The 26,614-nt window shown below is 33.9% G+C and overlaps 1 protein-coding gene across 4 annotated transcripts in view; it reads right to left on the bottom strand.

The window, feature by feature from the left end:
- Positions 1 to 26,614, bottom strand: part of GBE1 (1,4-alpha-glucan branching enzyme 1) — a 141,859-nt gene that overhangs the window by 3,692 nt on the left and 111,553 nt on the right. For 3 of the 4 annotated variants that reach the window (XM_088144573.1, XM_088144576.1, XM_088144575.1), the window contains 4 exons: positions 23,966 to 24,150; positions 22,131 to 22,259; positions 9,250 to 9,369; positions 6,457 to 6,522 (listed from right to left, as the gene is read on the bottom strand). In XM_088144573.1, coding sequence (XP_088000699.1) covers positions 6,457 to 6,522; positions 9,250 to 9,369; positions 22,131 to 22,259; positions 23,966 to 24,150 — 500 coding nt within the window. The remainder of the gene's footprint in view (positions 1 to 6,456; positions 6,523 to 9,249; positions 9,370 to 22,130; positions 22,260 to 23,965; positions 24,151 to 26,614) is intronic. The other variant, XM_088144574.1, reaches the window with a different exon arrangement.

Raw genomic sequence — 26,614 nt, 5'->3', positions numbered from 1 at the left:
GTCGGCCAAGGAAACGTAAGGCAGCAGATGAAAGACACATCATGCTTACTTCCCTTTGACATTGGAAGATGTCCAGCAGTGCCATCAGCAGAGAACTGGTGGAAACCAGTGGGACCCAGGTACACCCATCTACTGTCTGGAGAAGTCTGCCCAGAAGTGGTCTTCATGGAAGAATTGAAAGCCATACCTCCGATGTGGAAACAAGGCTAAGCAACTCAACTGTGCACAAAAACATAGGAACTTTGGTGCAGAAAAATGGCAGCAGGCGCTCTGGACCGATGAGTCAAAATTTGAAATATTTGGCTATAGCAGGAGGCAGTTTGTTCGCTGAAGGGCTGGAGAGCGGTACAATAATGAGTGTCTGCAGGTAACAGTGAAGCATGGTGGAGGTTCCTTGCAAGTTTGAGGCTGCATTTCTGCAAATGGAGTTGGAGATTTGGTCAGGATCAATGGCGTCCTCAATGCTGAGAAATACAGGCAGATACTTATCCAACATGCCACACCATCAGGGAGGCGTGTGATTGGCCTGAAATTTATTCTGCAGCAGGACAACGACCCCAAACATACAGTCAATATCATTAAGAACTATCTTCAGCGTAAAGAAGAACAAGGAGTCCTGGAAGTGATGATCTGGCCTCCACAGAGCCCTGATCTCAACATCATGGAGTCTGTCTGGGATTATATGAAGAGACAAAAGGATCTGAGGCAGCCTACATCCAAGATGTTTGGAACAACCTACCTGCTGAGTTCCCTCAAAAACTGTGTGCAAGTGTACCTAGAAGAATTGATGCTGTTTTGAAGGGAAAGGGTGGTCACACCAAATATTGATTTGATTTGGGTTTTTCTTCTGTTTGCTCACTTTGCATTTTGTAAATTGATAAACATAAACAATTACAATATATATTTTTGAAAGCATTCTTACTTTACAGCATTTTTCATACCTAAAACTTTTGCACAGTACTGTATATCAAATAAATAACTCTTATCTATATAGATATATATATAATGTGGAAAAATAGGAAAGCTACAAATATATATGAACAAATAGGAAAAAGGAATTACATATGACATTAAGACTAAAGTCTAAACATGGCATTAAATTTAGAAGTACATCATACTAGTAGAAGCACCATTTCATCCTATAAGTAACTGATTTGCTAGTATAAAGTAAGTCAGGAATCTCTCACAATATCAAGCCGTCATCATCTTGCTCACTTAAGAACATCCAATATGCCTGCCAAATCAATTTAATGGAATGCATATTCAAATGGTATTAATGGAACATCAACATAAATATATTTCCTAACATTTGTTCTGGAACATACCTAATTTGAATTTTAACATTACTAAATATCTACTTTAATTGCATACTAAAACCGTAACACACATATTTTGTAGAAAAATGTCAATTATTACTGCATAATTGATAAAACAACAGCTAACTGAGAGTGTGTCAGATTGTCATATCATATTGGGCAAAAGGAAATACAAGTCATGCTTGCAGTTGAAAATGTGCAAGAGATAGTCAAGAAGAATTTCCTTCCTCCACTGTGAATAACATGTGAATGCACAGTATACTAAATTTTATTCTTTCTACTGAAAAATACTACATATCCAGAACTGCAATCCTTACCTGTGCTTAATTTGTATTAGCATCAGTGGAATTTGCTTCTGAAAATATTTGCACAATTGTTATGTGACTTCAGTATCATTTTGGGGGGGGGAGGAGTATAGACTTCTACATAAAAATGCAGCAGCATAAAGAAAAAAAGAGTGCAGAATAAGCCACCACAATACTAGCATCCATTTCTATAGTTAACCAGGGTAGATTAAAGGCAAATTCATTATGGATTAAGAAGTAAAAAAACCAAATAAAAACAACAAATAAAACAAACAAAAAGAAAGCAAACACACATCACCGTTATAACATCCAGTGTTATAATTACAAACAATTAGTAATTGTTTGATATTGAGTACTGAAGAAATAACAAGTGACTTCAAAAAGGATGAGTCTGGAAAGAAGCAATATTAGCAAAAGAAATACTATTTATATTAGCGATGATCAATGAGAGACTTGAATAATGTACAATATATGGAGAGTAGTTGCCAGGCAGGCTTTAAAATAGCTAACTTTATTTTAGACTTATATACTCAGAAGTGCTACTGAGTCAAAGGGCTTGCTCCCAGCAAAATGGGTACAGAATTCAAGCTTTAATAGCTGAAAAATCTGTTCCTTTGAATTAGAACTTCAATTTATCAGTCTTTTTATCACATGCCATTTCACAATCTTTTTTTCTGTCTTTTCTCTCCAACTAACTAATCTAATTTTGTTCTACCATATACATGTGTACTCAAACTTCTGCAATAAGAACTAGTCCAGTAGTAGTTACTATTCCCACTTCACCTCACAGAATACTGTTGGATCATGCATTTTCTTTGAGCCTTATAGGGTTGTCATGCTAATAACATGAATAAAGATCCCTATCTATACCACTCCCAGGGAAAAAGCATGATATACATTTAAATGTTATTATAATATAAATGAACAAGCAAACTTAACAATTTTTAATGTGAAGACAGGCTGAATTTACTATAAACAGAAATATGTTTCTTTTTTAATCATAATTTTTATTACAATTAAAAAAAATAACAACTAGAAAACAGAATTAAGAAAAAGAGAAAAGTGAAAGAGAAAGTGCATTAGATGGAAGAAGAGAAAAAATATTTAAAGTGACTTCCGATCTTCCTTACAATTATAAACATACTTATTGTCACTTCTCTCTCATCAAGGTTGTATCACATAATGTACTTCTTCCCGTATTCAACTCTTTTCAGTCAGCAAATCCAGAAATCATTAAGTCATTTTTATCTATTTTCAGCAAAAAGTCCATAAAGGCTTTCCAATCTTTTAAGAAAGTACTTAATTGTTTTATCCCTGATCAAACAGGTCAATTTTGCCATTTCTGCTGATTCTCTCATCTTCACAGTCCAATCCTCCATTGTGGGTAGTTCTGTATTTTTCCACCTTTACGCATACAGTAGCCTCGCTGCAGTTACCATAGATAAAACCAGTCTTCCATGTGTCCTTTCTAATTGGCTATCCATAACTCTTAGTAGAAAAAACTGGTTTCACTGGAATGTTAATTTTTAAAATTCTCTGCATCATCATATGTATTTGTATCCATTTTTTTTCACTCTGACAAGTCCACCATGCCTTCATGCCTTCCACATTTCCAATAATGATTAGAAGTACATTTATACAACTTAGATAATTTCTCTGGTGTCATATACCAGTGGTACATCATTTTATAGGAATGCTCTCTTAAATTATAAGACAATGTGGATTTCAGTCCTTTTAACCACATTCTTTCTCACTGATCCTTCTGTATATTATAACCAAAATTCTTAGCCCATTTTATCATGTACTTTAACTTTAACTTCATTTCAAGTTTAGTTCATTCAGTTTATATATTTTAGCAATTACTGTATATGTTCATCATTTGTACATAATTCCATTTCAAATTCCATTGCATGTTCTATTCCTGTTAACTTTTAATCTATATTAAACCTTTCCTTTAATTGTGCATTAAATTCCATATTTATTTTATAAATTTGGAAAAGTCTATATCCGTAGCACCCAATAGTGGTCTTTTCTTCAGGTTCCTGCTGAATTGGTTGCCAGCTCCCTCCATTTGACCTCCTTGCATCTCCTCTTCCTTAAAAGTTTCTTTGAATATACACCTTTTCGACAGAATTAAGTTGAAATCTCTGTTGCTTAAAAGTTAAAATCATTCTTCCAGTTTATCCCAATGAAATGGAATCTTTTTCTGTTTAAGCTTGTCAGTCAAAAATAGTATATTCTTTTCACTTATGCAGTACTCTAATGGATATTTCTTTGAGTAAAATTACATCTGAATTGTTAATTCTTAACTTATTAAAATGTTGTTGCAAAACCTGACCTCTTGTTTTCTTCCTGACAAAGTGTAAAGTATTTCTCTTGGTATGTTTCTTAATCTTGTATTAATTCTGTACATCTTGTCCACTTCTGCCTCCATATTGTCTTCTTTCCACTCCAAAATTTTTTGTTGAAGATTCAACTACTATCTCTCTGACATCTTCACCAGGTTGTTCTGCAACTGCTCTCATCTCAAACAAGATTCCTTTTCTTTTAGCTCCAGTAATGTCACCTTATCTAAATCTTTTTCCATCTCTTGGGTTAATATTTCTGTCTCGGTGTCTAAAATTTCTACTTGTTCCTTACCTTCTCCAGACATTTATTTTACAGATTCTTTAAATTTTTTGTTCATCTTTTCTTCTAAAATTGCAAACCTCTCTTCCATTCTCCTTTCAAGTGTAGTCAAGTCTCTCTTGACAGATTCACTAACTGAGGTTGTCACTGAAGCTGTAACATTTTTTCCCCAACTGTTCAAACATCCTTTGCATAATCTCTGGTGCAATCCCTATCTGCTCTGTTAATGATTCCTCCTCCCTTCTTTCACTGCTTTCCTGGTTATAGCCATTTCTGTCTTTAAATCTGTAATTCAAAGAGCAAACATCAAAAACAGCCTTAAAAAAAAAATCCTCTTAGTCCTTGACTCTTTGGTCTAATTCAGTGTTCTACCGTCACATGATCTTTCTCAGTTGTCCCTTATCTCTTTGTATAAAAAGTTCAACCAATCAGTCCTCTTAGGAAGTTAAACAGCCCTCATCCCCATGGAGGGATGCATTATTTATTTAATTAAATCCAAAGTACTTTAAAGCGGACAATTTTAAAATTATCTGATCAATTCTTCTGTTTTAATTTTTATAATTCAAACTCTTAGTAAGCTTATTGCTTTCAATTAATTTTAAACTTTTATGATTATTCCTTTACTTTTCTCTTTGATTATATTCCAAGTTGAAGTGGCAATCTAGTTGATCTAGTTGTTCTGCTATATGGAAGATCTCTGTAGCTGTCAAAATATTTATACCTGCTTTAGAAAGTGGAGTTTGATTTGAGCACATTGTCCTTAATGCAGGCTCCGCATGAGGCTAAGAGCTTAATTCTCTTTCTTTAGCTCCTGGTGCTCTATCCATGGTTTGCCATTTGGATCCTGTGGGTTTCCTTGTGAGGAGCAGCCTTCCAGAGATCTCTTGGCTTCTCCATTATCCAGAGAAGCTCCCCAGTTCCGGGCTTACCACCCGGATGCCAGTCTTCAGCTCTATGTTGTCTCCGATTATCAGAGGTGCATCAGCTTGCCATTTTCTCCCCCCGGAAGTCCAACACAAACATATTTCAAATAGATGTCCTTTAGCTTAAGTGCTGAATGCAATTGAGACTTGTTGTTATGTGGGTTTTTAATTTATTTAATTTTGAACTGAAAATGTTTACAATGTTTATTATATTCAATAAACAAAATTCAGATTATGTATGTGGCTGGATTTTAATCAAAATTAAATATTGCCATTTTTCTGATTCACAAAGGAACTACCCCCTTAACTGGTCACACTGGCTGCAGACAATGAGATTAAAGAACTTCCACACAACTTATACTTCAGATCTCCTGTATTTATTGATCTACAAAAATTCTATTTCCTTTTATTATTATCAACAATATCAAAGCAGGAGATTATATTGTTGAAATCAGGAACTCTTTATTTGCTCTAGACATACTTTATTTTTTCTGCCTCAGTTGTGAAGATTGCTCCACAAATGGAAATCTGCCTTTGAACCAGTAGCAGAAACAAGCGTACCATTTTATTTAAAACCTATCAGTTTGTGGGAAAAAAACAAAACAAAAACAAAACAAAAACAGTCATTAATATTTACTATTAGGCAGGGTTTTCTTTTCCTGCTTTGACAAATATCAAGGGGGAAAAAATCATATTTTCCAAGAGTTTTTTTTTTTAATTACCTTGTTGTAATGCTGCTCCAACCAGCATGTTTTAAAGCTTATGTGCAAAACCCAGAGAATTATATGCAGTTAGGTTTCTTCATGTTGCAATCTCTGTCCCTGTTCTAGCTGTTCCTATGGGCTGTTTATTTTGAACATCAAGGGATGCAATACAGCTAGACAACAGAAATGAGTAGAAATTGGAGACCTCCTTTACTCACTAGAAACATGCTCTGCTGATCCAGGGAAGACTTTAGATTCTGTTCTTTATGCTGACAAAGTGAAGGAAATTGTCTGTAATCCTAAAAAGTTGATATTGTAGTAAATGTGCTAGACTTAAAGATGTCATAAGACTCTGTCCATTTAATTCCGAAGTCTATCAATTGAACAAAGATCATGGAACACAGCACTGAACAGAAGTCTTTTTTTTTTTTTTAAGCAACCCTACCACCAGTTTGTAACATACATTAATGCTTGGTCAGCTGTGATGTGTTTTACACTTATACTGAATTAGACATGGAAATGATGATCCTGCTTCTTTATCATGCTACTATTTTGCCTATACACCTGTCTGTAACTTTACCTTCAAGTGGTGTGTGTGCTGGTGTCCTCGGCTTTGGCCATCACTTTCATTCAGTGCATTGGGTTGCTAAGGAACACAAAGGAAAGGATGACCCACACTTGGGGTTCGAACTAATACTGTATGTGCAGTCGTCATGCCATTAGCTTGTAGCTACATCCAAACTATATTAAATGTTTGGTTATTAGAATTTTTTTTTCATGCTTTCTTTCACATGCATTTGTTAAATTCATTTTTACAGCTGTTCCAACCTCTGGATGTGTTAATTGTACTTTGCATCTGCACTATGCTTGTCATGTTGATAATATGCTTTGGTTAATAAGACACATAATAATTATCTGAAGCTATTTGCTGTATATTAATGTTTCGTTACAGAGTGGTAAAAAAAATGCAGGAAACTTCTATTCAGAACTGCATTGCAATCAATTTCCCACATTGGGATGTCATTCACTCTAATATATGAAGTACAGAATAAGGATATGCATATATGCAGAGGTTATATGCGGAAAGATTATCACAGAATGATCCAGGATATTCAAGTGACTGAATGCTTTTTACTGGCACATAATTCTAAGGTCACTGAGGTGACTGATTATGCATATAAATAGGACCATGGTTTGGTTTATGATACTGTATAATACAGGACAACAATTTATGTAGTTTATTAATGATTGGGTCTGAATGCATCTTAGAACTGAGTTAAACAGTTTGTTTACAAAAGCTTCACTGTGTTTGACTTTGGCCCACAATGATGTGTCTTTACTATCCTTCTTTCATAGAACACTACCTAAACTAGGTAAAAATAAATTACATGCTGTTGATATTGATAGTATAACCTGGATGTTGAACTATAGGTGTGGCTTGCTTACAGAGTAGCTGTCAGTTTGTTTAATGTGTTTATGAAGAATGCATCTGTGCATGATGATTGAAGAATGCTGTTATCCAATTATACAAGGGAAAAGATAGGAAGAATGAACACCAAAACAACAAAGAAATAGGTTAAATGTACCTAGGAAGCTATTTGGCAGAATTGTGATTGAAAACATAGGAAAGAAGCATTATTTGGGAAGTACAGTGTTGCTTTGTGACAGACAGTGAGTGTCTAGATTAGATTTTTTCACTCTTTAGTAAGTCACTGAGAAATCTACAAATGTGAGAAAAGGTTTATAACACAACTGCTGATTTAGAGAAAGTACATCATAAAATGAATAGAATTGAATTATGTAATGTTATGTACAAACATGGTATGGAAATTGGTTGTGGAATATTATAAGAGTGGTATATGATAGGCATAAAACCTGCATAACAGTAAGTGGAATACTTAGCAAATGATTCAGTGGAACAGGGCAAGGATGTGTGGATAGACAAATTTATGAGGAATCCTTGTGGTACTATTAGAGCTGTGTTGTTTGGGGACATAAATGTACATATTCTTTGTATGCAGTTGATGTCACATTATTTACCTGAGAACACAAACTTATTTGTAGTGAATGCTAGTGTGATTGAATGATAGACTGTATGGGGATTATGGATATAATAATTAATATTTTCAAATCAAGATAGTTTTGATAATAAAGAAAATGGAGTGAACAATTATAAGCTACACTAGAGCAAGTAGAGTGCTCTAGTGGTGCTGAATGAACGTTCATTGAATACAAAAGTGAGTTACTAGTACAAAAGAAGTACATTGAGGTGCATTTCAAAACAAATGTATGAAGGAAGAATGAAGAGATCAATAAGAGGGAAAAGAAGATGAAGAAATATGATTGGAGGAAGTTGATGTGTTCCTGAAAAAGGAAGTGAGAAGTTTAAAAAAGAAATGGCAATGTATTAATTGGCGTATGGACATAATGGATGAATGAATGGTTTCTAAGGATAGAAATGTATGGAGTAAACTAGAATTATTAGTGGTACTGCAGTAAACTAAATTTAGCTATATTGTATTCTTTTATTATCTCATGTCTTAATTGCATCCTTAATTCCTTTTTGTGCTGTTTAATGTTGCTTACCCTGAATTTAAAGATAGTCTAAGCTGCAAGGAAATTTTACAACAGAATGAAAGAAAGGAAAGGAGTCAAACATTATAATGTAGTTACATGTCTCTTTGGTTTGAAGTTTTTGTCATACATTAAATAATGTATGTGCACAATTTTGCACTGAATAAAGTATATCAGAATCCTCACATATAAAACTTAAAAAAAACATTGAAACAGAGCATCAAATGCAAGTTAACCCTGTATTGTTTGATTTTCTTGAAATGATTTTGTTTTTAAATTAAATCTTAAAAAGGAAAAGTAAAGAAAGCTCTTTTGTTTGCATTACTAACTTAAATACTTCTAATAGTTCAATTATTCTCATATCGCCTAAGTTTGAATAGACGATCCTAGCTCTGTCTTAAATATTAACAATGAAAAACTTAGGGTATTTACATGCAAAGAAATCAAATAAACATGCAAATTATTGGGATATTGAACATTAAAAAAACATAAAAAATCAGAAAAACAAAATGTACACAGAAATGATTTTTTAAGATTTATTATATGCATATTTGGAATATTAGAATTGTTATATAAAATTGAAAATATTGAGAAATTGAAAATATTATTCTCTAGCTACCACATTCTTTATGTCACATAAACCCTTTTATGACATTTAACTTTATAATTTTTCATGCAAACTCAGATGCCATATTTCATAAGGGGAGAGGGCAAAGGCAACATGCAAGCATTTAATACAGAATCTAAAATATATATTAGATATACATTAGAGAAATGAGGGTAGAAAAAATGTACTTACCAAAAGAGAATTAGATCGATGATTATGTGGACACTGCTGAGAAAAGAATTCTGTAGTATGATCCAGTCTACTATGTCCTCCATACTCTGGAGCATCAGAATCCAAGGCAATTTTATACTTATGGCAATAATTAAGGATTTGTATAGCAGAGTTACATTATTTAAAAATAAGAAATAATACATGGAATATAAGCTAGTTAACTACAAAAAAATTAGTTTTCTATATAACAATGCTTAGATATTTTATGGGTTGTATTGGTCATGATTATGTTAAAGGACTGAATGTACCTGGCCTTTGATTAGCATGCTGGGTTCACATTTCCAAAGTATCAGAGCAGTCATAAAAAAATAAATTTAACTTGCTTAAACTTTTTACACATAAACATAATTAAATCTAAATCAAATAATTAGATATAGTTATCTCTCAATATACAAAATACAGATGGCTCTTAGTATGTTTAGCAATTTTCTTCTTCTATATAATTATAATTAAGGAACACATTTTGAAGACAGTTTAGGGAAATAGGTTGTTTTTTCCCTTTATAAGGGAAGCTAACTGCTATCTAATCTACATGAATGAGGGTTATATATACTACTATTTAAGTACCTCTTCGTTATTCAGTATAAAACATATTTATCTATTTCACCTTAAGGAATCAATTTAGTCTATACCCAGTTATTTGGTAATAACCTGTTTGTAGGTAAATTGAATTTACTTTGGCATAAACATGTATAGGACTGCCAGTAACCATGAATTAAGTATAAAGAAAAATTACTTAACATATGAACTTGGGTCATGCTCTAAGCCTAGGAAACAGAGAAGTCATGAGGAAGAAGCTTAGACTTATTTCTGCCTAATTCACTAGAGTACAAGAGGGAGGGAAGTGAAAACTTTGACTTTCAAGAGTCTGTTACTAAAGCCTATACCAGCCAGACTTCTGGAGGCTATTTCCTGACTTGGCCTACCTGAAAGGACTGGCAATGTCCCACATAGAACACTTTTCTCCCCAACCTAGATCAATGCATTGCCTATTAGGGTGACAATGGACAGATATATCACCCTGTTATGAAAACTGCACATGTGTATATTCCAGAGTAAAGGTTGAATCTTTATCACATGTGCTGATAAAGTCCCACTATACACACAATGGCAAACTGATCTTCTAACACTAATTGCCACAAAATTTAACTGCATTTTGCTCAAGAGCAAATCATTCTTCCTTTATGTGACCAATTTCCTCCCAGAAGGTTGCAAGATTCTGATCAACAGCTATGGCTTACAGAAATTATTTAGTATCTCTCTTACATTATTAACTGTTCCTGAAAAATTAAATGTTGTAAATTACTTAGGGTAGCCCTTACTTGACCTAAATCTCTGCCAAGGTATTACACTGCAGTATGTGTTCAAAGTTGACCCTTAAGTTGGCATGTTTCACAGAGCATGGACCCAGAAAAACATCCAGAACAGCATGCAGAAACTTTCTCTCAATAGTTTATACTGACAATCATCCTTAGTTCCTCCTTGCCTACCACACAAATGAGATCAGAACACTATTTGAGTTACTTTATGGCTGCTTTTCCACTGAAAGATAATTTCAGCAGGTGCTAGCACACTGCTGAAATTATTCACTGTGTATTTATAGAGGTAAAACAAGTACATGAAGTGTTGATGGCAGCTGGACCTGTTAAGTGGCTAGTGATATGAAATAACATAATGAAGTTTGAGCGAAACATGTAAGAAAATCACAGTCTGTCAGAGGCACAGAGGCAAAAATTAGGAGCATCTAAATTAGACCAACTGATAGAGAAGCTATAAAGCAATTAAAAATTATAGCCAATTATAAACCAATTATTTAGTTGCCAGGTATCACCACATTCAAATTATGGAGAGCCTCAGGAAAAGAGTATATTAAAATATAGAAGCTGTTATGCTAAAGAAATCTCTGCTAGGCCCAAAGGCCTTTTTCCCTAAATTGCTCTGCATTTTCTCTGCCTTGTTTAATCTTACTTTTTCTTCCTGTCATTTGAAGAATTTTCTCTCCATAGCCTCCTTCATTTCAGCATTTCTCCTAATATCATTTTCATACATACTGATCCAGGCAGTTCTGTGGCACTTTCTAACATAATAATTCTCAGTGTTTTAAGTAGCTTCCCTCACTGCTTTTCCTTATGCCATTTCCATACATTATGCTGGGAGATTAATTTATCTTCAAATACTTTTTTATATAGGACACTCTTATATAAAGACTTTATCTTGCTGCAGTTGTTCGACTTTAATTTATTTCTCTTTTTCCTTCATGTTCCTTTTTTTTCTCCAACGTTCCATTCCTAACACTATCTGTAATGGAATGTTGAGTCTCGGTATGGGAATGGCAGTTTACAATATAGTCCAGGGCAGAAATATCTGCCCAATCCTTCCTTAATATGCAAATAGGTACCAACATCTCTTGCTAACAAGATTCCCTAACTAACCCCTTTTCCTTTCAAAATATCTGACTAATAGACTTGTGAGAATCTAGTCTTTTAGCTGTGATCAGCTGTTATGGGCTTGGCATTATTAATAACAGACATGCCTTCTGAGCCTTTCATCACTTTTGTTATTCACTAATTATCTGAACCCTTTTATCAGACATAATCAAATCAATCAGGTTTTTAGATGCATTTTTTTTTGCTATATGCATTTATGGATAGAGTTATACTTAAAGCATGTATTTGAAGCAAAGGGTCCTTTTTCCAAGTAAATTCTCACAAAATAATCACCATGCTCATTTTTGTGTCTCCAAAAGACATAGCAACTAATTAATTAATTTTATATTCAATTCAAATTACTCTAGTTGAGTTATAACAAATGTTGAAACCAAAATGAAATATCAGCTTTTAATGTACTCTCATTTCCTTTCTATCCATCTATCCATGTCTCCTAATAGAATATATTTCCCTCAATCTCTTTAATGGAAAACATTGCTATTTTCTCCCAAAACTTTTTCCTGATTCTCTTTTATCACCATGTAGCTACTAAAGTGCTACATGTAACTATCACCATCTTGTAAAGTCCTATTTTCCTAATATCCACAATAAACTAGCTCATGCCAAGCCATACGTTTTAGACCTTTCATGCATAATTAAACCTATACCTTAATTTCCCTGTATCTATGCATTAATTCTATTCAACAATATTAGACCACCTTCACTCAGTTCTATTAATCCTTTCTGTTAGTTTCACAGACATACCTTTCTTTTTATCATCTTTACTTTTCCTCTTCTTGCATTCCAAGTTGTGATCTTTCATATGGCATTATCATAAACAGTCGAACACATAAATACTGACATCTACTCCCAATCATGCCTTTAATCAATCAAGATTTTCACATAACTTTATTACATAACATAAAGGTACTAAGATAAAGATAAAAATAGAGGAGACTAATAATTACAAGTCTTAATTGAACATGTGCTATATGCAAATTGTTTGCTAATGGTAAGAACATGATATTCATCAATAATGGCACAGTTTGCCCAGTATGTTACAAGCAGAACCAAAGTTCAGTTTTACCTCAAGAATGGAGTATTTCCAGAGGGTATTTCAGGAATTTACTAAGATTTGGTCAGGCACTCTGCCATGTCCTTGATCATTTTCTGGAACATGAGGGTGGCTATGAGTGTCCTGGCTTATCAACTCAGAGAAGCATCTTGAAATACTGAGGAGCTCTGAAAGATGAAATAGTACAAGCTAGAGTGATGCTAGCAGAAGACAAAGGAGATTGACTGAATATGGGTAAGAGTCTTGAGCGGTGAAACTTCAATATTTTCTCACTCTTAATGCATTATAAGATTGTCAGCTGGTGGCCATCTTTAAAATAACCTGGATCGTTTAGGGAAGAATGGAGAAATATTGAGCAGTCTCCAATCTTTCCCTCACAGTGAGAGTTTCTGAGAGACGGTGTGGCTACAATTGCAGAAGATCCTGAAGGAAACAGATTATCTCAACTTTTTAGTTGGTTTTAAGCCAGGATATGGTACTGAGACCACAGTGATTAATCTTGTTGATGACCTGTGGCAGGACTAGATTAGTGGTAATGTGAGCCTCCTGGTTGTCCTTGATCTTAACTGCCTTTTATACCATTGATCACAGTATGTCTCTGGACCATTATTGGGAGGTCCTTCTCCTTATTCTGTGACCAGTTCCAGTTGGTAGTGGGAAGGAAGAGGTTGAGTCCTATGGCCTTAAGGAGAACCCTGTTTTGTGGGATACTGAAGAGCTTAACTCTCTTCTATTTTTCAAGGCATTGAGGGAGAACCATCCACTGACACAGGATCAGGCATCATTAGGATGCCAATGATGGTCAGGTATAAATCTTGACCCTCATGGTCTAAACTGGAGATGTGTCCCAGCCACTGGAAGTTTCTAGGGTCTGGATAGTGTAGAACAGATCTAGGTTCAATTCCAGCAAGATGGAGTGGCTTTGGGTTTGGAGACCATCTGAGTATTCTACTGTTGTTCATAGATGCTGTTGGTTCTGAACTCATTCATAAGCTGGAGGTCCTCTTGGACTCACAGATCTTGCTCAAAGTGTAGGTGGCTTCTGTGTCTTGTAAGCCACAAAGTGTAGGTGGCTTCTGTGTCTTCTAAGCCAATTATGGCCATTCTTGGACCAAGAGACTCTGTGGATGGTCACTGATGCCTTGATCATTTATTTCTTGGATCACTGCATAATAGTTTACATGGAATTGCCCTTGAAGACCACCCAGAAAATATAGCTGGTTCAAATGCAGTTACACTTAACTGCATTTGTTACACTTAAAGCCCTGCATGGATTACGACCTGCTTATCTGTGGAATCTGCCAGCTCAGTAAGCCTAGAGAGTAAGGGATCTCTCTGGATCCCTATTCTGATCCCCTCCTGTGGAACAACATTCTCCATGGGATTAGAACAGCTCTAACCCTCTGGAATTTAAGAAGGCCGTTGAAACCTGGTTGTTCCAGGAAGCCTTTGGAGAATGAAATAGATATGGCCTATCTGCAATTTATGCGTGTAGAGTATTTCCTTAAATTTCCTTGTTCCATTGGCTTTTAGTTGGCCTCATATATGACAAAAATATTGTCTTCATTTACATAAAGCTATTAAGAAGAATCCTAAGATCTGGCAAGTTATGTAGTATTTAAAAAAGCATAATAGAGGTTTAGGCGTACCAAATTTGAAATAGTCTTTTCATTCCTTTCAGCTAAGACGTTCATATAATTAAGAATTCAAATTATGTTCAGTGGGTACAAATTAAGTTAGCACTGCATTCCCTATCCATAAGGGACATTCCATACCTCACTGACATTAAGAAATTAATATCTACTATCTCAAATCCATACATAAAGTTTACTTTAGAAATTTGGGGAATATAGCCAAATGTTTATTCTCTCTCTCTTTGCTTTTGTTTTGAGCTTGTTTTATTTTCTATCTTGTTTAATTTGTTCAATAAAAAGAAAAAAAAAAAAAGGATCAAACAACAGTTTTTCTCCCTTGGTTACAGTATCAATTACTGTCTGTTACAGTACCAGGGTTCGGCAGTATTTCTTCTTGTGATATCACTGACAGAAGAGAGGAGCATGGCAGCCACCCTTTCTTATGGCGTACAAGGAAAATCTCACCACAGGTGGAATACTGAAATTAATCCAAAGCTATGAAATAGAAGGTGATGATAGTTTTATTCTTGATTTCTTGGAAGGCACATTACCAAAACTAAAGTTCTTACTCAAGAGAAACAGTACCTGCTTTTTATGGTTTCAGCACTCTAAGCTTGTTCATAGTGCAAACTTTCCCTGGGGAGTACTGCTGAAATATATCCAAATCTCTAAGGAGTTAGAGATTCATTTTCATTTTGAATTAACGTTTACAACTTCTTACTTGAAGTCTGTGCTGAGTCTCATCCAGCTGCTTTTCCTAGCCCTCTTATCTAAGTTGAGTGTTTCATAACATACTCATATATTTCAATATTGCATTAATGAAAATTCACATAAATTAAAATGGGAACATTTAATGAATATACTAACTTATTTTTGGCTTGAATGTAAAAATAAGGGACAAGTCACATTTTACATAATTATATAGCTCTTTGTTCTCTTCATATATGCCCTGGAGCTATTTTTTCACCATTAGAGTTCACATTAGTGTTTTGACATTATCTCTTAGGGTCTGAATGAAGATTCTAGTAGACTTAACTACAAAAATGAATGCTTTGCATTTTGTTTTTCAGTGTCTGTGATATTCATGGTTAGATGTAAATTCTAATTTACATCTAATTCTAGATGTAAATTTTGGTTAGATGTAAATTCTAGATGTAGATGTAGATTCTAAAGCATAGAAATGTTTGGATTTTTATTAATCTTATACAGCAGAGAGATGAGAATCTGGCTGTTTTAGATATTTAAAAATGATATGATACAAGACTGATATTGACAAAGATACTATACAGGACTTATAAATGAAACCAGCTAATGCTTTAACAGGTAAAAGGGATACAAAAATAATGAATCAGAAGAGTGACTTAGGTGTGTAGATTTCAATACGGAAGTGTGATTTGGACAACTTTCTTATTTTGGACTTAAAAAAGAGATGTGTTACATTTATGAAGGAGTTCCTGAGAAAAGATAATGGGAAAATGAAAAGAAATCAGCTTTGGGGACTTAAAAGGACAAACACCAGGCTTTTAAAACTAAAAAAGAAGGATTATAAAGTCTGTTTATATGCTCCCCCCCCCCCCCAGTAGCTTTTAATGGGTTTTCCTTGACCAGGACTGAATGACAAGGCTTTAAAGATTTACTATTAGAGAAGATATGGGAAGAATGGGTTTTTTGTTGTGTGATTAGAGAAAGTGATTGGTTATGATGTTAAAATTAAAGGAAAGGGTTAAATTTCTGAAGAAATTTTTAAGAGGAGATGAAGAGAAAATGGTAAATTAATTTATGGGATATGATTTGAAGGTTTAAAGATTAAGATTTTCTGGTACCTCTTAATGGGATTTTATTAAGATTGAACAATGAGTCTTTAAGTTTGCTTATAGTTATAAGATAAAATAGAAGATATTTTATTGTTGTATTTTTAGAGAAAATGACAAGTTACTATGTAAAGTATAGGAAAGGAATATGAAATTGATTTACTTGTTTAAAGTTAAAATATACATATTGCTATTTCTGGTAACTCTTAATGCAATTTTGCTAAATAAGATTGAATGATGAAGCTTTATTATTTGATAATGCATAAAGATTATGAGATTTTTGGCTGAAATGTTAGAGAAGATGATAAGTTACAAAAAATGTTTGTACTTATCTTGATGAAAGGGGAAGTAATTTCTTTATGTTTTTATTTATATATTTTCCTCCCCCCCTTTTTTTCTTTTTTTCCCCTTTGTACTTTTTATTTTTCCTTTTTAATATTTTTCTTAGTTTGTATTAGTTTTTTTATATTTGTATTTTTAAACTTTAATAAAATTATTATGAAAAAAATTTTACACAGCAGAGGGACTGGGGTGTGGTATTTGCATTCAGGTTTAATTCTCTCTTTGGATTTTTTCCCCCTCCGCTGCACTGCAACCAACATACTGTATACATGTATATTATAAATTTGCACCACTTTTCACTATGTGATTACATACTATTTGGTCTATGTCAAATTATTTCATAGTCAAGCATCTAGGCATCAAAATGCCTCTGTGCCATCTCTGTGAAAGAGGCAACAAGCCACAATCTAAACTTAGAAGACTCCACACAGAGAGCTCTGTAAGAATGGAAGTTTTCCTAGGGAAGTTAATTTTGATTGTATAAGACTAATATTTTTAGATGTATTTACGCAAGATTTGAGCAGTTGGACACAATGGTTAAATATGGAAGATTTAACTAAGTCTCTTATAATGAACATACTTGTATTTGCAGAGCTCCAGAGACAGAAGACATAACATATATATTATTTGAATATCAACTGTATAAAAATAGAGAGGGATCAGTATCTTGGACCGCACATTAGACAAACGATCTATTGGGATCCTTATATTAAAACATATTATCATTGTTACCAAAAATCTGCAATCTTTAATGTTGTTATTTATGGAACAAGTGAAAATGTTTCTAGATTGGCTAATTTTAAGAAGAAAAATATATTATGAAAATAATAAAAAAGAGAGCAATGACAATATCCTTTCCATTGTTCCTTCATCATTTCTCAGCACATTTATTAATGAATTTGCTAGGAAAGTTTTTGTAAAGGGAGTTCTGAAATGAAAAGTGTAGCCATGGAATTTTGCTTGGAACAGTCTCTCTTTCTCAATACAACTTACCTGGCAGGGTTGCTGCTGAGGAACAAATTGCAAAATATATTGTTATGTATGTAACCCTGAGCTCCTGGATAAGTGCATTATCAGTTTAAGAAATAAATAAAAATAAACCTCTTCTTGTATGAATCTGCATTAGTATATCTTTGCTCAAGCTATCAAACTGTTTCATGTCATATATATAATATGCAAAACTAAGCATATTGCATCTTTACGCACATTAGGATTAAAAAAAAGTGCCTACCTAGAATGGCAATTCAACAAATAACATATTTACACATTTCACTGAGTAGACTCTTCTGAATTATGAACCAATTTAAACACTAAGGGTTGATCCATATAAACTGCATAAAATCATACTGTACTTTTGTTGTTGATTTGTCAAGGCAAATTCCAAAGCACTTTAATTTAACAATTTAATTTAACAATTGTGTAAACCTTTATATTTGCAGTAGGTGATATCACTAAGTTTGGGCTATAGTTCCACCAACAACTATCCAACTTGTTTATCTTGACTTTACTCAGCCTTTGGGTACTCCTGCTATCTAGTTGCTTCCTAGAATGTTTACATTCATTGTAACTTAGAAATTATAGAACTACTACTTCCATAACACAATACAATTGTATAAAGTAGTTATATATGAAAATAAGGATCCTCTTCATGTTAAAGCCAGTAAGCATAGGCCTGAAGTTATTCTGAGCTTGAAATATTCCAAGCTTGAAACAGCTGTTCCAATGTACAAACCAAAATTCATATATTCAGAGACTGTTTGAAACATAAAACAAAACTACCCTTATTCTATAGGGATATGGAACAGCGTTGCTATTTTTATTGTGGGTATTTTAATAATTCTGGGCTTTTCTGAGTACAAGATTAGACTTTTATTTTGGACTTGTAACAGTTTGCTTTTCCTAATTTTCCAGCTTAGCCAGTTCAGCAGCAGAAACCTAATCATGTGAAGCTGCTACTGGCTCAATTAAATTTGGTGATGTGGATGGAATGCTGGGACAATACGGCAGTTGCTTAAGTGCCTGTCTCCAGGCTGAAAAGCTATTGTAGACTCTGTTGTAACGTAACAGAGAGGACAGGCTCTACTGAAATTGACTACGACTAGAAATATGTGTATATAATATATGTGTCTGTGCAAGCAATATTCATACATGCTACTAATGCTGTTGAGACTGGGTATGGTGCAAATGCAAATACTACCAGCACTAAGTTGGTTTGCTGAGCTTTGGGAGGTGTGTATACATGTGCCCTCTGTTCATGTTCCTGTGTATTCATATGGAACTTTTACAGTTCATTTAAGTGCAGTTTTTTGTTTTGGTTGGTAGAGCTTGCCTGGAAGTTACAAACCCAACAATGATGGGATTTTGTTTAATTTGCTGTAATGTAATCTATGAAGGAAACAAGCAGCAGCAAATCAGTAGGAGTACCTGACTAAACTTCTCTGGGCCCAGAAGGTAGGCAGAGCTGGATCTGGTTGGTATTTGGATAGAAGACTACAAAGAAATTCAGAGCCTAGACTGAATTAGCCTGTCTATCTAACTGTTGGTCTCCTGGAAGAAAACAGTGGCAAAATAGCCAAGAAAACTGCACAAATTTAACCATGTAGACACCAAGAATCAATATCAATTCTCTCTTTTCCTTTAATATTATCTATCTATCTATCTATCTATCTATCTATCTATCTATCTATCTATCCATCCATCCATCCATCCATCCATCCATCCATCCATCCATCCATCCATCCTGTGTGTGCATAATTCAGAGAAGCATTAAAATTTTAAAGAGGAGTAACCTGTTTTAAAAGAGACATATGCATGCTTGGTAACTTGGCTAAAGCCAAGCAATGGTGCACAACTAGAGTCTTTTGTTAAGGAGCAAATATGTCAGAATGGAATATTCATGAGTAGTCAAAAGTATTGGTATGAGAAGATTCTGCTCACTGAATTCTAACAGAGCAGCTGTTGTATAAAGTTTGAGTGAGACAAAACCAGAAACAGGAAGAACCCCAATATAATGGTATAAGAAATAAGAAAAAAATTGCTATCTGACATTTGTGATGCACTGCCTAAGACAAAGGTGAGGAAACTTTGGTGGCCACAAGTTAGGTAGGTAGGTAGGTAGGCAGATAGATGGATGGACAGATAGATAGCTAACATACTGGGGCATATGATGCAAATTGAGCCAGTTTGGCCTAGCGGTTAAGGCACCAGGCTAGAAAGCAGGAGACTGTCAGTTCTAGTCTCCCCTGAGGCACGAAAGTTGGCTGGGTGACTTTGGGCCAGTCACTCTCTCTCAGCCTAACTCACCTCACAGGGTTGTTGTTGTTGTGAGGAAAATAGCAGGAGGAAGGAGTATTAGGTATGTTTGCCATCTTGAGTTATTTATAAAAAAAAAAAATAAAGGTGGGCTAAAAAATCTAAAAAAAAAAATGAGCATAGACTATGTCACACATGAGATTTCTTGAGCGGAAAGAGGAAACTACAAAAAAGAAGAAAAAAACCCTACTTTAGAGCATACACTATATTTTTGTATTTGCCATATACAAATGAATGGATTGTGTTGGTTCAAACAATACTGTACATCTGGGAACAGAAGTGGTGGTAAGACTACAGACTATGTACCCTTACCTGTGGGGCAGAAAAGTAGCAACAGAAATGTTATAGAAGAGAATCAAATCTCTGTTGATTGATTAAATATCTTTATCATACAGGAAGAGTAGAGGGCTAAAAGAAGAACCTCTGTACAATGATAGATGGAGTAGGAAATGTCCAGAAGAAGGTTCAGATTTGACTAAAATATAGTGTAAACTGATATAGTTCAGTGCTTTGGCTTCAAAGGCAAAAAGTTGCTTTAGAGAACAGAAAGATATGAATATAACACCTGTCTGCAGCTCCTTAAACAAATGCATTTTTCCCCCAAAGCTGTGCAGTTGTGTGTGTTGCCAGAAAAAGAAGGAATTTAAGACAGATTTAAGGAATTGATGACAGATGCTGTTGTGCCTTTGTGCTTTCTGAAACACCTTTTTGCCTTTAAATCCCAAGTGATGCATAACCTTACTCTAAACATAAGGTAAAACTTGTAGAATATGTGGACAATATGTGGATGAAGATTTTATAGTGACCAAAAAACAAACAAACAAAACCCCCCACAACTTTGTACATTGAGTTCTGCAACTTAAGGAACAAAGCAGAACAAAAATAAAGAAACAGAAAACGCTCACCAAAAATTATTTATAATATCCATTCACAGTAGTTATGGACAAAAACATTCTGAGGAAATTTCTGAACTCTTATATAACATGAAAAAATGGATTGAGAATTAAGCCTATTTCCCAAATAATTCGTATAAAGTTATGAAATATAAAGACTAGTTTAAACACATTGAAAAAAACCCAAACCCTTAAATATATCAAGAATGTTGCATATTTTCAACTATGATGAAATAAATTAAACTACACTTAGCACAAACAGTTATATAGGATATTAAACTAGTTATAGTAAATGCAATCTTATGATGTTGGATTCCAACAGACCAAAAGGGGAAAAAATGAATAATTGTATTCTGTTTGTCAGTAAATTTGATTTGTCATTATATTGGAAAAACATAAAAATGTACTTAGATTAATCCTTGTTTTATTGATATAAGCCAAAATAAAATATGCCATAAATACTCAACTGATATCGATAACTACATTATAAATACACCTTATCCTGATTCCTAGCCTACTAAGAAAAATAATCATGGTTAATGATAAACAGGAAGCCTTTGTTTGATATAACTTCCTAATAGCTACAGGTAGGTTGCAATTAATGTGAATTCAAATAGTGCGATATTTAATTTAATGCAAATTATATATGTCAGGTTGTGTTTAATGAGGGCCAAATTTTACTTAATGTGAGGCTAGCACATGCGCAGTTGAGCCTAGCGTATGTGCAGTTGCTGTTGGGGTTTTAGACATTAATTGCCACATGTGCAAAATGGAGAAAAGGAAGGTTCCGTTTGAGGAAAGCTCAGAAAAGAAGAGGCTCATTTTGAAGAATTACATCAGAATACAGGAGACAATAGGTATGCTTTGGATATGGGTTTATCCTTGAGCTTGTCCTTTGTTCACTTGAGATATATACAGTATCAATATCTATATCTATATCTATATCTAATAAATAAATATTTTGAAAGACAATAAAGATGTATTTTGTCAGTGTAAGCTTACCTTTAGGAATGATATTTAAGTTGTAAGTATATTCTTTTAATCATTTACCATTATATTTCCTTAATAAACATATAAAGAAATAATGTTTAAAAAATTTCCTTGCCTATTTCCATTGAACTGGAACCAATTACCCTAATTTTCCATAGAAATATCACTTTGAATAGTGTGCATTTGAATAATCTGACCATTTTGTGGGACTCATTATCAGCACTAATCGAGACCTACCTGTATGTAAGTAAAAACAGTGGAGGATGATGTGAACCTCATTCTCTTTTCCACAGTGTTAAATTATTATTCACTGTTATATATGAAGCTGAATATAATGAGATACAGAGAAAAGGATATTTTCCTGGTGTTTCTACACCTACTCGGTAATCTGTATAGCTTTGGGATGGATGAAAATTAAATATAAATAGGAGATTTGCTCTCTCATAAGCAATAACTTTGTTTGATTCATGTGTTTCACTCACATAGGCCTGCAAGAAATAATACATTATATTATTTGTATTATATTTATTATATATAATAATACATTATATGCTAATCTTTTGAAGTCAAACATCATAGAATCAGGAAATCTTTACCACTTATTAGAATAGAATGCTTGTGATGGAGATGGAAAAAAAAATAGTAAGAATATAGCAAACCATTGCTAAGAAACATTATATAATTCAATTTTAATGTATTCAATTTAAAAGAAAAAAAAACAATGGAAGCTATAGAAGAAGAGAAGAATAACCATCAGCTATATATTTCACTTAGCTACTGAAGTTAAAGGAATGTGTGGGTGTGGAGAAACTGCCACAATGACATTTGAAGAGAAAATTATTCAAAGTCTGTCATTTTCTTGACAATCTTTTTTTTCAAGTATACACTGTTTTCTACAGCTTAGGCCAATAGATGGTCTGACAAGCATTAAGGCTGTCCAAAATTCTACTTTTTGTATCTTGAAATACAGCTTACTTTGAATATTTAATTTCTTGTTATACTTTCACTGATTTCACCCCAGAAGGGGAAACTGAAAATATATTTGGTAAATAAATATGTCTCATGCTTCTCAGCGGACACAGAAAGAACCCAGAATTCCTTCCTTTGGAAGTTGTAATTTTCAAATGTGTCTGAGCATTTTGATACGCATATATATCTATATATAAAATAAAATAAAATAAAATAAAATAAAATAAAATAAAATAAAATAAAATAAAGAACATTTCTAGATAAAGACTTCAGAAAATAATAGTGCTGGAACAAAATGGAAAAACAAGCATAAAGCTATTTATATCCTACAAGAACACATAGACCCTATATATAAATAAATAAAACTATACATTTATATAAATAAATAAATGTATAGTTTAAAATACATTAAAAGAACAGAAGAATAACAGTGAGGACCTTCACAGAACCATGTATCAAAGTTGGATAGAACTCTCAAATTTAGTAAGACTGTTCATCAATGAATATACCCAATTCAATGAGATTTATGATAAGAGCCTACAGTTTCAAAAGTAGAACAAAGACTAAGGTCTAAATCAACATCACATACATAAGGAAATAGTTTTTAGAGCTCCAAATGATTTGAAGATTGATATAAAATATTTGAATCACAGAGAACCTGTCCATGAGTATCTGAAGATCTTTTTGTTTCTCTCTGCATATTATGCATGACATACTGTATGCAAACAGAAGGTGTTAACACAGTTCATTGTGCCCTTAATTTGAATGACTTAAGTTCAGTTTTGAATTGAATTAAATATTCATTACATTTAGTAACTGGAACAAGTGAGCAAGTGGTTTAGCTTTAAAGGTAACAAGATTCTTGATGATGACCAGAATCAAAAATACAACAATGTGTCAGAAAGTATATTTGCATTTACTGCAAAGGAAGTTGTCAAAATAGATAACCAACGAAATGGGTTGAAATATGCAAATGGATTTATGTCTAGATAGCTTTTTAAAGGAATATTTTCAAATAAGTGAAATTGAGGAAAAATGTTTTCCTGGATACAAAACTTTATAAACAATACAAATAATTTGCTTGAAACTATCTTAAAGAAACAATGCAATACCTAATGAAGGCCTTTCTTACTTTTTAAAAAAGTAATTTCATTCTGATTGAAGTGTTGAACATGCAAAGTGCTGATAACTATTATATAACATTTTAAAATTATATATACTTTACCGGAGGTGATGCAAGCCAGCCGAACCTTTCTTCCAATTTGTTCATATCTCTGTCAAACACATTTAGGAATCTATAGCGAAGAAGGTGATCATCAGCTAAATGAAACTGTCTCCTTGCATAATGGTAGCTTTCATTATTGCCTTGTCTAGGAAAGTCCAACCACTCTGGATGTCCAAATTCATTACCTATTTTTTTTTCCAATAAAAGTAAAGACATGAAAAATAAATGGATCTTCAATAAACGTCCTTGGAAAACTTATTTAAATGCAGTTGCAAAACAAAGCAAAACCCTGAAACAATGTTTAAAGATGTTGTTACAATGTGAATGGTGAAATCTTTAAACTTTCTATGATACTTTTACTTACTGTAAAAATTTGGATTGTTAGATACTAAGCAAATTGAACAAGTTCATATTCCTCAATTACCGTGTACTGTTTAAAAATCATAACAACTTAATGACAGGGAAAGCAAGTTAAAAAAGTATTACTCCAACCCATTTGTTAATATATATTACATTTTTTGATGAAAGTAGGCTTGAACTAAATCAAAAGATGATTTCCTATAAAATATAATAAATTATAGAAGAAATTGAGCAGACCATGGTATGTTTAAAATAATTATTGCTTCCAAATTCATCCCACCTATTTGATAGAGAAAAGCAAAGGAGCCTGCTTTGAATGAAAGATTTGGAGCATTGGGCCACCTGGTGTCCTCTTGATATTTTAGACAAGTACACCTGATCCGAAACCCTAGATGGCAGACATATCTAGACTTTCTATATATGGACTGACTTTATTGTGAGAAGTCTCATTAATATAAAGTAAGTGCTTATTTTTTGTTTGTTTAAGATCCCTTGTATATATAACTATTCCAATTTGTTGTTGCTAATCATTCGACATTAATATTACTTATCACCTTATTTGGCATTTTTATTTTTTGTAATTTCTGTTACATACTGAAATGCAATTAAAAAGCATACTGTACCAGCAGTCTGAATATTTTTAAGCACAACATAAACAAACCTTTCCCAATAAATTATGAATGGAAAATCATGAGGAATCCAATGGGAAAAAGTAAGCTGTTTTGCTTTGACAATTTGATTAAGAAACATTACATTTTTGTGGGTAATTTAAGGTTCAGAGGTTGTCATGTCTGCTATGAATGGTTTTCTCACTTTTCTACAAAACAAATTTTGGACCAAAGATTGCATGAAGAGAAATATTTTAAAATCACATCCATCAGGTATGTCTTACAGTCATTGTTCCTGAAATGCATTATTGTTGAGAACCAGAGCGGCATATAAAACATTAATTCCAACCAAAATATTGATATTGCATGGATGGATGAGTGTCTGTTAGCAAAGTGTGCTTTCCTATTGGCTCCTTCAGAACTTTTCAGCATCTAATAGGACTTTTGCAATTCTGTCAAGTTGAAAATCTTAGACCATCTTAGATAATGTTGGCCAGGAAGGATAGGGAATGAAGTTCCAAATACCTAGAGAGCACCAGTCTAACTATCTCCACCTTCTCATTAGATGTGTTAAACATACACAGTACTGTGCAAACGTTTTAGGCAGGTGTGAAAAAATGCTGTAAAATAAGAATACTTTCAAAAATATATATTGTAATTGCTTATGTTTATCTATTTACAAAATGCAAAGTGAGCAAACAGAAGAGAAATCTAAATCAAATCAATATTTGGTGTGACCACCCTTTCCCTTCAAAACAGCATCAATTCTTCTAGGTACACTTGTACACAGTTTTTGAAGGAACTTGGTAGGTAGCTTGTTCCAAACATCTTGGAGAATTAACCACAGGTCTCCTGTGGAGGTGGGCTGCCTCAGATCCTTCTGTCTCTTCATGTAATCCCAGACTCGATGATGTTGAGATTAGGGCTCTGCGGGGGCTGAACCATCACTTCCAGAACTCCTTGTTCTTTATGCTGAAGATAGTTCTTAAGCATTGGCTGTATGTTTGGGGTTGCTGTCCTGCTGCAGAATAAATTTGGGGCCAATCACATGCTTCCCTGAGGTGTGGCATGATAGATAAGTATCTGCCTGTATTTCTCAGCACTGAGGACACCACTGATCTTGACCAAATCTCCAACTCCATTTGCAGAAATGCAGCCTCAAACTTGCAAGGAACCTCCACCATGCTTCACTGTTACCTGCAGACACTCATTGTTCTACCACGCTCCAGCCCTTCGGCGAACAAACTGCCTCCTGCTATAGCCAAATATTTCAAATTTGGGCTCCTGTCCATAGCACCTGCTGCCATTTTTCTGCACCGGAGTTCCTATGTTTTTGTGCACAGTTGAGTTGCTTAGCCTTGTTTCCACATCAGAGTATGGCTTTTTGGACACAATTCTTCCATGAAGACCACTTCTGGGCAGACTTCTCCAGACAGTAGATGGGTATACCTGGGTCCCACTGGTTTACACCAGTTCTGTGCTGATGGCACTGCTGGACATCTTCCAATGTCAAAGGGAAATAAGCATGATGTGTCTTTCATCTGCTGCATTAAGTTTCCTTGGACAATCACTGCACCTATGGCCCTCAACATTGTCCATTTCTTTGTGCTTCTTCAAAAGAGCCTGAACAGCACATCTTGAAACCCCAGTCTGCTCTGAAATTTTTGCCTGGGAGAGACCT

The sequence above is a fragment of the Python bivittatus genome, unplaced genomic scaffold (assembly GCF_059951505.1).
Source record: "Python bivittatus isolate LINGU-HERP-01145 unplaced genomic scaffold, Pbiv_v1 ctg000350_np1212, whole genome shotgun sequence".
In the NCBI taxonomy this organism is placed as follows: Eukaryota; Metazoa; Chordata; class Lepidosauria; order Squamata; family Pythonidae; genus Python; species Python bivittatus.
Note: the sequence above shows the minus strand (reverse complement) of the source record. Positions and strands in the feature narration are given on the sequence as shown.